Source organism: Ostrea edulis, chromosome 3, assembly GCF_947568905.1.
Source record: "Ostrea edulis chromosome 3, xbOstEdul1.1, whole genome shotgun sequence".
In the NCBI taxonomy this organism is placed as follows: Eukaryota; Metazoa; Mollusca; class Bivalvia; order Ostreida; family Ostreidae; genus Ostrea; species Ostrea edulis.
The window spans coordinates 19,604,869-19,619,108 of record NC_079166.1 but is presented as its reverse complement, the minus strand read 5'-3'; the positions used below and the strand labels follow the sequence as shown (position 1 = coordinate 19,619,108).

The window sequence follows — 14,240 nt, the reverse complement described above, 5'->3', positions numbered from 1 at the left end:
GAACCAAATAAATCCATTTAGAAACAAAAACGTTTACTAAAACTAATTATAAACAGATAAACTTTCAGACTTCTTCCAGGATAAAATTACACTGAAGGAACGCTATCTAATAGCCAATCAAAATCAGGAACCAAAAGCGTTTACATACGGGTATGATTGAAGTGTAGATAAAAATAATGAGGCTCCCCAAGTTAAACCACAAAATACACAGACAGAATAAAGAGGCTCTTAATGGGTTTACAAAAATATACAGTCGCCTGCATAAAATCATTTATTACATAAATTGCATTTACAGGTCTTTACAATTTCTAGATTTTGTAAAGATCAGATGAATTGAATTCTTTTTAAAAAGAAGAAAAATAGAATGAGTACATTTTATCTTTAAATTCACTTTATATAATGACGTAAGCCAATTTTATGTCTATAAATATTTTATTAAATAGAATGCACAAAATATTTTAATAGGTAAAACTGTCTAAATTTGAAAGACTTATCATGTCTCGTTAAATTTTGTTAGATTGCATAAATCCTATGATATTACTAGGCATCCATTGAGTACTATATTGCCACTAGTCATTTAGTATTTCTTGTATATGTGAGATAACACAAATACCATAAACCCTGGAAGTAAATTATTAAATTGATAAATCAAATTTTAGATATGAAATCATACACGTAATAATTTCATTTCTAGAACTATGGCTCGGTTTTTCTAAACTTCTTTAACACTAACCAGTTTCACTTTTATCTACTATTTAACAATAAACAAATAATATAAACTTTTTCCATTTACCCTTATCAAATGGGTGTAAAAGCTGTTGGTGATATCACATGGGTTTGAACGAGGTCTGTTTACAAACACTGGATCTAGTGCCATCTGTGGCATAGTAAGATCATATTCATAATTATAAAAAATGAAAATACAGTTCCCACCTCTCAGCCCTATACCTGAATATTCCGGATGATAAACATTAAAGTCATGTAAGCACGGGGAATGAGAAAATTAGAAATCTATTTAAGTTCCAATTTCATTGTAAGTACTAAAATATTTGAAAATGAATTTCAAAGAGGATCAATTCAAAATTGAATCACAAACAAATTAACATGCATTCTCGTTTTTGACCCAATCACTCACATTTGTACATGTATTATGTCAAACAATGAAAAAAAATGAAAGAAAGCTGTGAAATCAAGAACAAACTGTATGACTTGGAAAATATGCAGTGTTAACATATCATTTCCAAAGTAATATTAACCTTAAGGTATGCCAATGACAACAACATCCATTGATTCCATGAAACACGACTAGGATTTTTAAAAAAATTACCAAACATTGAAAGTAAAAAAAGGCTGTGATTTTCATTTAGCCTTCTCACTTACAAAATATTGGACATATAATCCGTTAATCTAGAATAGTATGAATATGAATTCAATTCGTGTACTGTGGATCTGCCACCTGCCACCATAGTGACACCACCCACATACTACTTAATGACATATTTACTTCTGTATAAAATACTGTACATGTCTACGTGTAGTTGATCCATCAATAAAACTGATCCAATCAACTATAGCGGACGCTATGAGCTGTTTGACGCCATTTATCGTTGTTACACTTCTGTGTACATGCATTTTCCAAAGCACAGGTAAAGTCCATCATCTTTATATGTTATTAAGTCTTTGAAATGAGAACTGTAAAAGTGAAGATGACGAACAGTGATCAAACTCATAATTCCTATGCAAGGTGAAGATAACGAACAGTGACCAATCTCATAACTCCTATAAGCAATACAAAATAGATAGTTGGGCAAACACGGATCATAATTCCTATAAAGAATGCAGAATTAAAATTAGGGCAAACACGGACCCCTGGACATCAGAGGTATGATAAAGAGTATAAGAGGAGTAAGCATCCCCTATTGACCGGTCATACCTGCCGTGTATATAGATACACTGATAGTAGATTAACATCTCATGGAGACTATTACGAAAACTTGTGTAATTTTGATTTCTACATTGAAGGAGAATTAGGAAATTAAAAAGAAAAACTGGGGTCGCAACACTTGTTGTTGAGCTACAGTGTTCTAAACATGACCTCTTTGCACTTAAAAGTTATTCATTTAAACTTGATTTGGTGTCAACACAACATGAACAACACAAATTAATCATCACATACCATAGATATATAATCATGTCTTCTAACACTACAGATAAACTTTTTAATACAAGTAATGGAAATAAACAATGACCTCCTTGCACTTGATACACGAAAAAAATCATGATATCATTTGAGAGTTTAAATGGACATATAAGAAGTAACGTCATTTTCTAAAATTTCACATAATTTTTAAGGTCTTGTCTTAAAATTTAAATGGAACTTTAAAAAATGAGGGTTAATTTTTATTCAAAATTTCGATTAAATTAATTAAAAATGTTTTAAGAATCGGTGTTCTGTTTGGAAAAATATTAAATTCATAAATTACAACATTTGAACTAGTTCCAAGTCTCAACTACTTGTATCATAAATTATAAAATCAAAATACATATATACATGTAGTAGTATAAAAATAGAAAATATACTGTATGAAACGGAAACTGTAATATCACGCAGATTGAGACCTTTTTGATTAATCAATTCTTTCGCCACAAAATATAGTCCCTGCAAAACCCTTTCAAATTTTGAATCGACACAATTTTTTTCAACTGGATAAGGTTCAGTAATAGATGTGCAATATGTTTGCATCAATGGGATCAGTATTGAAGCAGTGAATACTCAGTTGTAGCATCCTGCGGAGTTGTGCTCAAAAGCTCAGGAGCTAACTTCCTTAATGAAAGGTGAAGATAACGAACAGTGATCAATCTCATAACTCCAATAAAGAATACAAAATAGGGAGTTGGGCAAATATGTGAAGAATTATGACATGGATATAAAAATTTAATGAGGTCCCTGAATTTTCTCAAATTCACACGAGATCTTCCAGATTTGCATGAAGAATGATAGTTTCTTTTTCTGTGATAAATCCAAAGTTTTTACGACCAGTGTCATGTTAATTTTGTTTTTGACGTGAAAAGCAAACCAATATATTGTCTGACGTCTTCGTAAAAATGAGATCATATCATTTTTACTGTCTGTCTTTTCCCCCCAAAAATGCTTTATTTTTCTCCCATTGACTTGTCCTTCTGTGATACATATGTAGCACTATAGTAAGGCATGTCCAATGTGTTCGATGGTGACGGAATTTTGATAAATATAATTAAATCGTGAAAAATGTGCTAAAAGTGGTCTGTAATTTGATGTCATATCTAGGGATCTCTTTACAGTATCAACACCGAATGCGACTCTTCCCAAAGTCCGGTAACTTTCACATATCCCACCCCTGGTATATCCAGAAGTCCGTGTTTGCTCAACTCTCCATTTTGTATTGCTTATAGGAGTTATGAGATTGGTCACTGTTCGTTATCTTCACCTTTCATCAAATGCCAAATTCTTGAATGCTAAACAGTCTCTATCGGTATAACCATATCATAAATCTAAATAAGATACTTGTAAGTAAATATATGGAGCATATACTTTGATAAGCAAATTATCATATCTATCTGACATGAAAATTAATAGAAAATCCAAAATGAACAAACTTATCTACTGTGTTAGAACATGAACATATTCAAAGACTTACAGGCAATTCTCCCCCTTAACCCCATCCAGGCATTTTTCATGGACAAATTAGCGGATCTACCACTCCTCCATATAATTGAGACTCTGGGTATGGGCCCAAGGTTACCTGCAACACCGAACGCAAACAAAGCAGCCTCTGGGCTATTGTGAACATTGATCGTTTCTAGTAACAGAATGTAATGGATACGGTGGTTAAGGAGATAAACTTTTAGAAATCAGTGGCCTTTCTCACAAACTATCTTTATGTCCGCCATTTATCTTTTGATTTCCCAATATTGCATATAACTTCAAAACTTATTATTTCCAGTTCCATCTTAGACCTGTAGCTTTGTTAATTTTTACCTTTGAAAACAACTACATCAGTTTGGATAAAAAATGTCATTTATTTCCCTAGAACTTAAGAGAAACAATATTACATAAGGATGTATAAGTATAAAATCATGTTAAAGCACATATAAAAAATTCGGGGATCACCGGGTAACATATTTACACACAATAATAAAAAACAATGGCAGGGTGATCTCCCCTTGATGTAAAAACAAAGAACATATCAAAATTAAGGTGGCATCTACAAAGTTCCGCTATAAATGATTAAAATAAAATCAGCCTCTCAATTAATTGTCACACGATTATAATTAGTTATGCAAATTTCATTTACTATAAATATATTTTTATTATGAATTCTTCATAATATGAGAAATAAAGAAATGCCTGTGCATCTCCATTTTGATTTTAGTCTTATTTATAGATGTAGCTTTATAAATATATAATATATAGTATGTTAATTATGTTATTCTTAACAGGTGCTTTGCGAACACTACAATGCTCGGAACAAACGGCACCTGCAGTCGCTTTCTACGCCTATTTTTCACACAACTTTAGGGCTCTTTCAGCGAGAACAACTTTTGTATTTGATGCCGTTGAGACCAATATCGGAAAAGGATATAACAGACACACTGGGATATTCACCGCCCCATCTTCTGGTGTGTTTGCATTCTCGTGGACCATACACGCCGCAGGATTCCATGTAGCTGGTTCCTCCGGTGGTTTTGGTGAAACAGCAGCGGTAATAGTTCAGAATGGAGTAACGAAGGGGTCTATATATGCAGATACTGAAAAGAAATATGATGATGCTGCTTCCACGGGTTTTGTTATTTTGAATGTTAAAAAGTGGGATCGGATACATATCGTTTGTCCTCATCACGGCCAGGGATCATTTTTCAGTACAAATGTACAGGGAAGAACTTCGTTTGCGGGATATCGTATAGCATAAGACTCATCTGAAACATCATGATGTTCCAATAAAATAAGCATAAATGATTTAGACGCTGTTTTTAATTTGTATTTTAAAATATATTTTTTTATTACATGTATATAATTCAATTTTTTATTCCATTCATTGCTTTACCCCATCTCTCACTATAGACCAATTTTTTATTCATTTTCCGATGAATGTTCGATCCGAGCTTCTTTCCACACATGGGCTCTACTAACCCAAATGCTATCCTTCACATATCTTTTATTATCGAGTAATATATATACCGTACAAAAACAAAACAGATGAATGAGTAGTGTATAAAATTTGCATTAGCCTTAATAGTTTTTTAATTTTTTTGTCAAAAACTGAACAAATGACATTTTAACAAATTAATTATAATGATTATTTTATAATTTTATTTACTGAGTAAATTTGTTTAATCTATTTTCTTAAATCTTCTAATTAAAGGCAAATCTAATCTAGATAATGAAATTTATATCAAAAACGATAACTCCAAAAACAATCCTGCGGTATCGCGTTTGGTACGATGTAGCAATACACTTTGTTACTCGCGGCCTCGAGTTTCACGAACAGCTGAAACCAAATTCATTTGAATTTCTTAAAGATGAACATGAACGCGAATATGCTGTCCTATCTCATGAAACCAAACAAAAAACGATTCAAGGAGGGTTAACAAACGAAGAAGCAAATCATGGTAAGAGAATGTATGCCACTAACACCGAAAAATGTCCAGTCGCATCATTAAAACTTCTCATTAGCAAAACAGACCCGAACGCAAATGCTTTGTTCAACCACTGCACAAAAGAAGCGATTAATAATCTCAACGAGGATATCTGGTATTCAGAAAAACCAGTGAAAAAATACCAGTTTTCAAAATTTATGTGCGACATATCTAGGAATGCAAAATGTAAACAAAGATACACGGCACACTGCCTCAGAGCTACAAGCATACAGGCACTTAGCGACGCAGGGGTAGAACTCCGTCATATCATGTTCATGAGTGAGTATAGAAACGAAGGATCTATCCGTAGTTATGCCAGAAAATGCACAGGCAACCAAAAAATCGCAATCAGCAAAACATTATCCAACTTGACGTCAGCGAACGATGGCGGCGCAGGGCCAGCTGTGTTCCGGACGACCAGAACACATACCTGCTTCAGCAATCAATGTTCAAAGAACAAAATACAAAATTATCATCCAAATCATTTATCAACAATTTTGTTTTTCACAATTGTTCGATCAATGTTAATGTACATCCGGAGCTAGAGTAATCAACGTGTTAAAATCAACAAGTCCTAAATAAAATCACTCCGCGTGTTAATTACATGTACTTGTTTGTTTCTTGTTGATTCTTGTTATTTACAATAAATTTAGCTTAAATATACATTATTTGTGTTTAAAATTGAATTATAAGCATTGACAGTATATATTTTTTTTGCTCATCGAGAAATGAATCTAAAAACCGCATCGCAAACTTTTTTATGAAAGTCTTCGGCTTTCATAAAGTTTGCGATGCTGTTTTTAGATTCATTTCTCGATGAACAAAAAAAATTATACAGTCAATCCTATAATGAATTCGAAATCCATTCATGAATTGAGAGAAAGTTGTGTTATCATAAGGAAGATGAAGATAGTGAACAATGTTCAATCTCATAAATGTTATAAAGAATACAAATAAAGAGTTGGGCAAACATGGACCACTGGACATACCAAGAGGTGGGATCAGGTGCCTAGAAGGAGTGAACCCGCTGTGATCCCTATATCTTGATCAGATAAATGGAGTAATCCGCAGTCAAAATTAGTACAGAAGACCAATCTAGAAATTGATATGAAACACACACTACGGCAAATTAGCGATATTAGCAGATCGCTGTGATCATTCCATTAATCCAACGGAATTCTTTTCATATCACACTGCAGTCAATAGATGACAATTTTGTCAGGCATGGACAACGGGTCAAAATTTTATCTACAGAAGAAGTATGATGCTTACAAGGATTTCAAGATTTCTGTTTCAAATGAGATGCAGAAAACATTGAATGCATACATTGATATCTACATTTCCAATTTTTTGTCTTTGATATATTTACAATTTGTAAGATAGGAGATTTCCTCATGAAAGCGCTGTAGTTCTAAACAATGCGCGCATGAATCTTGATAAACATAGTATGTCTATTTTAATGGTTGGGAATTCCGACAGAAATGAAAGTAGAATGTAAAATTTAACAGATAAATATCCTTTTTTGAAAATACATGAGGGTATAGACAGGAAAGCTTCATACCGACATGTTTTTAAGAAGCATTGACGCATTAATTTAACAAAGTAACGGTCCTTCTTTGTGTCTTATTTGTCAAATTATTATTCGCTCTCATATCAATTCCGTCGCATATCTTATTCAATCGCACTTTCTGACTATCCCGATTTTTTTTTATACAAAAATATTTAAAAAGTAATGGTGCAAGATGACAATGTAGAATAATAATTTGATATACTAGATGAACCTACTCGCAAGCGCGGGAAATCACAAATAATATTGCACAGAGGAAGGACTTTTTTGATGTGTGTTTGAATTGTTGCGCACAAGTATTGAATGTAAGATATCTTCAATTCAAATGAATTAAAGAATAATGCTGATTATTTTATTCTCGTATCAAAATAATCGCTATTAATTTACGATATAGCATGTGTGTTTTTGTTATACCGGCCGTCATCAATTCATGATATTAAGCGGAATAAGCTAAAGTACAATTTAAGGTTAGCACAGCCAATCCCTTAATGAGTTGTCTAACCTCATTTGCCCTACGCTTCCTTTTTCGGCATCATCAACAAACATCAGCAGCCAAAAATCGCTCAGAGAATTTTTCAGTCTAAATCCTCCCAATCATGCCGCCAATTCGCAGAAAGGCAGCCGAGCAGAGGTTTTCCCCATCCAGAGGCCGGGGCCGACCGAGAACTCGGATTTCACCCCCCTAGGCAGCATCACAGACCACCCACGCCAGACGCCACTGTCAACGTGGACGAACCACCGGCGGGGGATAACACATCAAGCGGTGAGTCAATAATTGACATCCCTCAATTAGACTCCGATTATTTTCTTCCTATTCAGTCCACCCTCGAAATTGATGACTACCAACCTCTCTCAACCCCTAGTTATTTTGACCCCTTGTCGGTTCATGTACCTCACAATCTAAAACAAAAAATCTGGCAAGGAAAATTTATTGACATATCTTTGTTGTTAAAATCTGCATGCGAGTTACAAGATTACTCCGAATCGCAAGGGGAAATTCAAATAAAAAATGGCCGCATGTGTCTTGTAAAACAAAGATCCAATGTTTATCTTAACATAGATAGGTGAACATCGGCTTTTTTAAATATTTCCTAGCGTGTTGCTAGAAAAATTCCCCATCAAAGCTCAAGACTTACTTAAATACATGAGGGACATACGCCTGGCAGGAAACCGTTCATCTGGTTGGTTGTGTAAAACTTATACGGTATCAATTATGATGCAGCAGATGCGCATTTCGACAAATAATGTCTCTTCAGTGATGCTCAACCGAAATGTTTGAAATCCGAAATAACAATGAAGTTTTAGAGCTATCATAGGGAAAAACAGTGTGCCAAAAAAGTGGAGTCAAATTCGTCTAAGGATAAGAGTTATGCGTGAGGGAGATAATCCTTAATTTTGAAATGAATCTCTAAATTTTTATAACAGCAATTAAATATACATCCGTATTTTCAAGCTAGTAACGAAGTACTTAGCTACTGGGCTGTAGAGACCCTCGGGGACTAATAGTCCATCAGCAGAGGCCTCGACCCAGGGGTCATAATGTAAAACTTATACGGTACCAATTTTGATGCACCAGATGCGCATTTCGACAAATAATGTCTCTTCAGTGATGCTCAACCGAAATGTTTGAAATCCTAAATAACAATGAAGTTTTAGAGCTATTATAGGGAAAAACGGTGTGCCAAAAAGATGAAGTTTTAGAGCTATTATAGGGAAAAACAGTGTGCCAAAAAAGATGAGTCAAATTCGTCTAAGGATAAGAGGTTCAAATAAGAGGAACAATTCCGACTTAGAATGGCCATTAACCCAATTATCCCCTGGGGTCAAATAAATAATGAGCTCTGGCTTTTGTATATCACCAACCCCCTGTCCCAGAGCAGCACCACTGAACAATCAAGTTACAAACAAAACCCCACACAGTATCGGTCAACTAACATGGCCGACAGAAAACCACTAGGCACATGCAAGTTTTTCGACCAGGGTAAAGCTTGTAATTTTTCCCCAATTGTAGATTCAACCACAAATGCAGAGAATGTGACGGAAACCACTCTGCCAATAAATGCAGAAAAACGCAGATGTAACTCCTTGAGCAAGACTCCAGTTGATCCCAATAAGTTAAATATATATCTCAAACATTATAGCCAACGGTCATTCCTCATCAACGGTTTTAGTAATGGTTTTCTAATTCAATATACTGGTCCACGCAACTTCAGAGATTCAAAACATCTTGCAAGTATCATTCAAAACCCACTTAAAGCTAAAAAAAAATCAGCAAAAAGTTGGAACTGCAGAGTATAGAAGGTCCTTTTAATCTACCACCCTTTAATAAAATACAAATTTCCCCACTAGGTTTAGTGCCAAAAACAGGACGGAGATTGCCGCCTTACACATCATCTGTCATACCCTGACAACGAGTCAATTAATCTTTATATCCCACAGTCAGAATGCTCAGTTCATTATTCATGCATTGATGATGCAGTTGCCATTGTATCAGTACTCGACCAGGGTATCCTGCTAGCTAAATCCGACATCAAGTCGGCCTTTATACTTGTCCCAGTCAACCCCACAGATTTTGAACTGTTGGGTTTTAGATCTCAAAACAAATATGTTTTTGATAAAATGATCCCATTTGGAGCCTCCATTAGCTGCGCCATCTGGGAAAAATTTGTAACTGCACTCCACTGGATAACTAAAATCAATCGCACAATCCAAACATTCTCCATTATCTTGACGATTTCCTATTTGCCGGTCCCCCAAATGCTCGGGTGTGAATCGATACTATGTCAGCATTTAGATCAATCTGTTCAGATATCGGGGTTCCAATTGCCGAGGAAAAGACAACAGTCCCATCAACTACAGTAATTTTCCTCGGCATCGAGTTTGACACTCAACAAATGGTAATGAATTTCCCAAAGGAAAAACTTGCAAAAATCAAGGACACAATACGGTCATTTTTCTCAAGTAAAAAGGTTACCCTCAGGTCGTCGCAGTCCTTCATTGGACTTCTCAATTTTGCATGCAGGGTCATAGCCCCAGGCCGGCCATTCTGTCGCAAACTTATCGATGCAACTTCAGGCATTAAAAACACCACAAAGTCAGGGTCACTCAGGATATCAAGGCCGACCTACTTGTGTGGCTATCTTTTCTCCAGGAATATAATGGGGTGACAGTCATTTCAAATAACTGCTAGGTATCAGATTCCAAGTTGCAACTTTTTACTGACAGCGCAGGGGGGGGGGGTACTGGGGGTGGCATATATTTCGCAGGTGGGTTTGCCCATTCTAGATGGCCATTTGCCTGGATTAGATCCGATATTATCAGGGACATGACTTTTCTCGAGTTGTTTCCAGGGTATGTCGCCCCGGTATTATGGCCCCAGTCATTAGTCAATAAACGCATTTTGTTCCACATAGATAACCTGGCGGTCGTGCACATCCTCACCAACCCAGCATCAAAATCCAAACGTGCAATGCACCTTGTTCGCAAGATTGTCTTGATCACACTCAAGTATAACATCACTGTTAAAGCCCAGTACATTCCCACAAAGCTCAACAAAATTGCAGATTGTATTTCTCGTTCACAGTGGACCAAATTTCGTCGCTGGCCTCCTCAGCAGACCTCAGACCCAAGCCTCTACCAAACCACATCTGGAGGATCTAGAATCCCAATAATCCTGGCTTATTAATGCCGCAATATCCACAAATACCAAAAAAGCATACATGTCAGTCTTGTATAAATACCATCATTTCATTTCGGCCTAAAAGCTTCCTACCTCCTGGCCCATCAAAATAAAAACCACACTGTACTTTATAGCATATCGTTCACTTCAAAACCTCTCAACTAACACTATCCAGCTTTATGTGCGAGCCCTGTCATATCTCCACAAAATAAGGCTATTGCCAGACCCAACTAAGTCATTCTTGGTGACCAAATCAATTCAAGGCCTAAAACGGACAAACTCCCTAAACCTGATACTCGCTGGCCCATTATCATCAACATCCTGCATCAAGTTGTGCGAGTACCCCCACAGGTAACCTCATCACAGCACGAAACATCCCTGTACAAGTCGGCTTTTTGTTTAGCATATTTTGGCCTTCTGAGGGTGGGGGAAATTACGGTCACAAGTCAATTGTCTCACAAAAATCAAAATACCATCAGGTCTCAGGATGTAATAATTGCTCCAATAAACACTTGTGTCAAAATTCTAATCCCTCATTCAAAAACCGATCAAACAGGGCACCAAACCACCTTAGTTATTAAGAGGGAGCCCAAATTCCAGTCAATATGCCCAGTACAGGCATTACACATGTCCAGAGCCTGATACCTCTAACCTTTCCGTCTTGTTCATTCTTTGTGCATAGTGATGCATCCCCCTTACTAGATATCAATTTAACGCAATTCTACAAAAAGCTTTGGTAATTGCTGGGGTTCAGGGTCATTTTGCAACCTATAGCTTCAGAATCGGCAGTGCCACTGACATGGCTTTAGGAGGGGCCTCTGATTCTGAGATAATGAAATCCGGTCGATGGAAATCAAATGCATTTACCACATACATTAGAATATAATTACTCGTGGCATATATACTATTACCTTCCATACAGTTTAGTAATATACTACTTTCACTAACCCATAAAAAGTCATTCTAGGCAACAAAACCATCAGGATCATGGGATCCTGAATTCCATATTGGGCAGGCGAGTATGCGAGTCAACACGGAGGTAGAAACCTGGGTCTTCCAGCAACAGTCCAGTGGCGCGCCATGCGTGGAATGAAGTGGCATGAACTCGATCCCCACGTCCTTCATCCACTTAAATCATTCCCACCTCCAGTTATCCTTGTGATTCACCTGGGATCAAATTATCTGGTCTCAGAAGAGCTAAATAGCAAACTTCTGGGGCAGGAAATTCAATGCACATTTCTCAGGTATCATGCACTTATGCCCCAAACCATACTTGTCTGGTCCAATATTCTGTCGAGACTTTTTTTGGCACGGTGTGCCTCTGGCTAGAAATAAGAAAATTGATCAGAAGCGAAAAAAGGAGAGCGGCTGCTGCCATTGCAGAGGTAGGGGGATCCATCATTAGCCACCCCCATATCTCAATACTTAATCACAACTTGTTTAGGCACGATGGAACTCACTTGTCTAATTCTGGGAATGACATTTTTTTTCCAGGATCTAACACAAACACTAATCAAGTTAATATAAGCACTTTATCAGGGTTGGGATGTTTTTGTGATATATGTACTAGGTTATCGAGTTAATAAGTTAATCTAAGCTTAACCGCTTCGGGGGGGGGGGTGAAAGGTCATTAAGTTCTTTTAAGCCGTAACTCCTTGCATTGGGGGGGAGTACTTTTGTGAAATGTGTACTCGGGTCATGGTGAGTCCATCACATCGATGGCTGTTGGCAGACCAGGGGATATAAAAAGGAATATTTGAATCTCATTTGGCCTGTTGTTCCTCCCCATCTGTCTGTTACGACGGAGGGCTGTCAGTGATCAAAGCTGGTCGACATTCTAAGTCAGTGAATTTGTTTACGGTACAAAGTAAAATATGGATTGGAGAATCACTAGCTTCAGCACGGCTTGGTTTCTCTCTCCACCTCTTTTAAACGGAGGGGAGACTGTGTCTGGAGTGCCTTGTGTGGTACGAGGAAGTACCGGCACTATTACCAAGCAGCAATCTCCGGGGGAACAGGGACATCAGGTAGGTCCAAAACCATTCCAAGTCCATTATGTCATACACGCATTTGGACTTCCAGCACCTGTGTGTATCATGGGGCCACCGGTTTGCCCGTTCTACATTGTTATGTCGGTATCCGGCTATTTCCCCTGGTTCGGATTTGCAATGCGGCCATACCATCCACTCTCCCAGTTAGACACTCAGACTGTTGAGTGTGCTTGTTATGACATTGTGTGAAATGTGACGCGTCAGATGACTTGTTACAACTGTATTATGTAAATATGGGACTTGTTTGCTAATGTTATCTATAGTGAAAATCTCAATAAATTTTGTTTCTTGGGGCAGTTCGGGAAACTAGTGGTCATTTGTTCCTATTATACATACGAGGAGCAAGCCAGCGTCTGTTCAATTAATTTATGAATAATTGCGTGTACTAGTTCTATTTATTGATATCATATACAGTAAATAAAACTTGATGAATAGGGAGTCACTTGGAGATCCAAATTGAATGTTCCTTATGTAACATAAATGATATCTCTCCGTATTGAAAATTAGATAATGATTTTACGATGGAATTGTAATCCGTCATGCCGAATAGTTGACCAAAGACAAAATGAACGGTCGTTCATAATTTCAAAATTTGAAACTCGGTAATGTGAATGTGTTTATAATGGTAGTTGTTGTCCAGTACGACAATTTAAGGGCAAAAAAAGAGTAAACGTCGTTTCTTCTCGTCAAACACAATAATCAGCTACAACATAATGCACTATATGAATGACAAACAGAAAAAACTGCAATATTGTAAACAGTGGCCTCATTTCTTGAACATTGTCGGGTAGTGTACAACCTAATTTCGATAAAATGTTTTAACTTTAAAGTTATAAGGCCCAAACTTCCCAGAACGGTCCCGGACCATTCGATATCTGATATATTGGGCAGTTTTTAACTTATTGCTTACTTTCATGATCTGTGGCATTACAAAACATGATCAACTAAATTAAAAACTTTTTTTGTGTTTTTCATGTGTTTGTACATATCAGCAACTGTTAATAAATATTTACAAAGAGTCGTAACAGTGACTTCTATAATCACGGGGAAAAATAAGAACATCGAAAATGTCAGATGAATATCGTATTCAAAACTTCATCGATGTATCAGATCATTGGTCTCGAAAGGGGCAGTGGCGGATTTAAGGTGGCGCAGCCGGCACCCCTCCCCAAAGAATTTTCAAATTTAAGGTAAATCGTGGGCTCTTGTTTAGAAAAATGTAAGGGATAAATGAAGCAATACTTTCTTCCATTTTCGGATAAATAAA

The 14,240-nt window shown here is 36.6% G+C and overlaps 1 protein-coding gene across 1 annotated transcript; it reads left to right on the top strand.

Annotated features, from left to right (window-relative positions):
* Window positions 1–1,520: 1,520 nt before the first annotated feature.
* Window positions 1,521–4,997, top strand: LOC125673888 (cerebellin-2-like). Its single transcript, XM_048910817.1, has 2 exons — window positions 1,521–1,646; window positions 4,480–4,997. Exons 1-2 carry the CDS (start codon window positions 1,583–1,585, stop codon window positions 4,947–4,949), a joined length of 534 nt encoding a protein of 177 aa, XP_048766774.1. The 5' UTR covers window positions 1,521–1,582; the 3' UTR covers window positions 4,950–4,997.
* The last annotated feature ends 9,243 nt before the right edge of the window (window positions 4,998–14,240 follow it).

Excerpts from the sequence above, each read along its gene's own strand:
- LOC125673888 (XM_048910817.1), top strand. The coding sequence starts at position 1,583 with ATGAGCTGTTTGACGCCATTTATCGTTGTTACACTTCTGTGTACATGC. Across the intron at positions 1,647-4,479 it reads ATGCATTTTCCAAAGCACAG|GTGCTTTGCGAACACTACAA; the intron begins GTAAAGTCCATC and ends TATTCTTAACAG.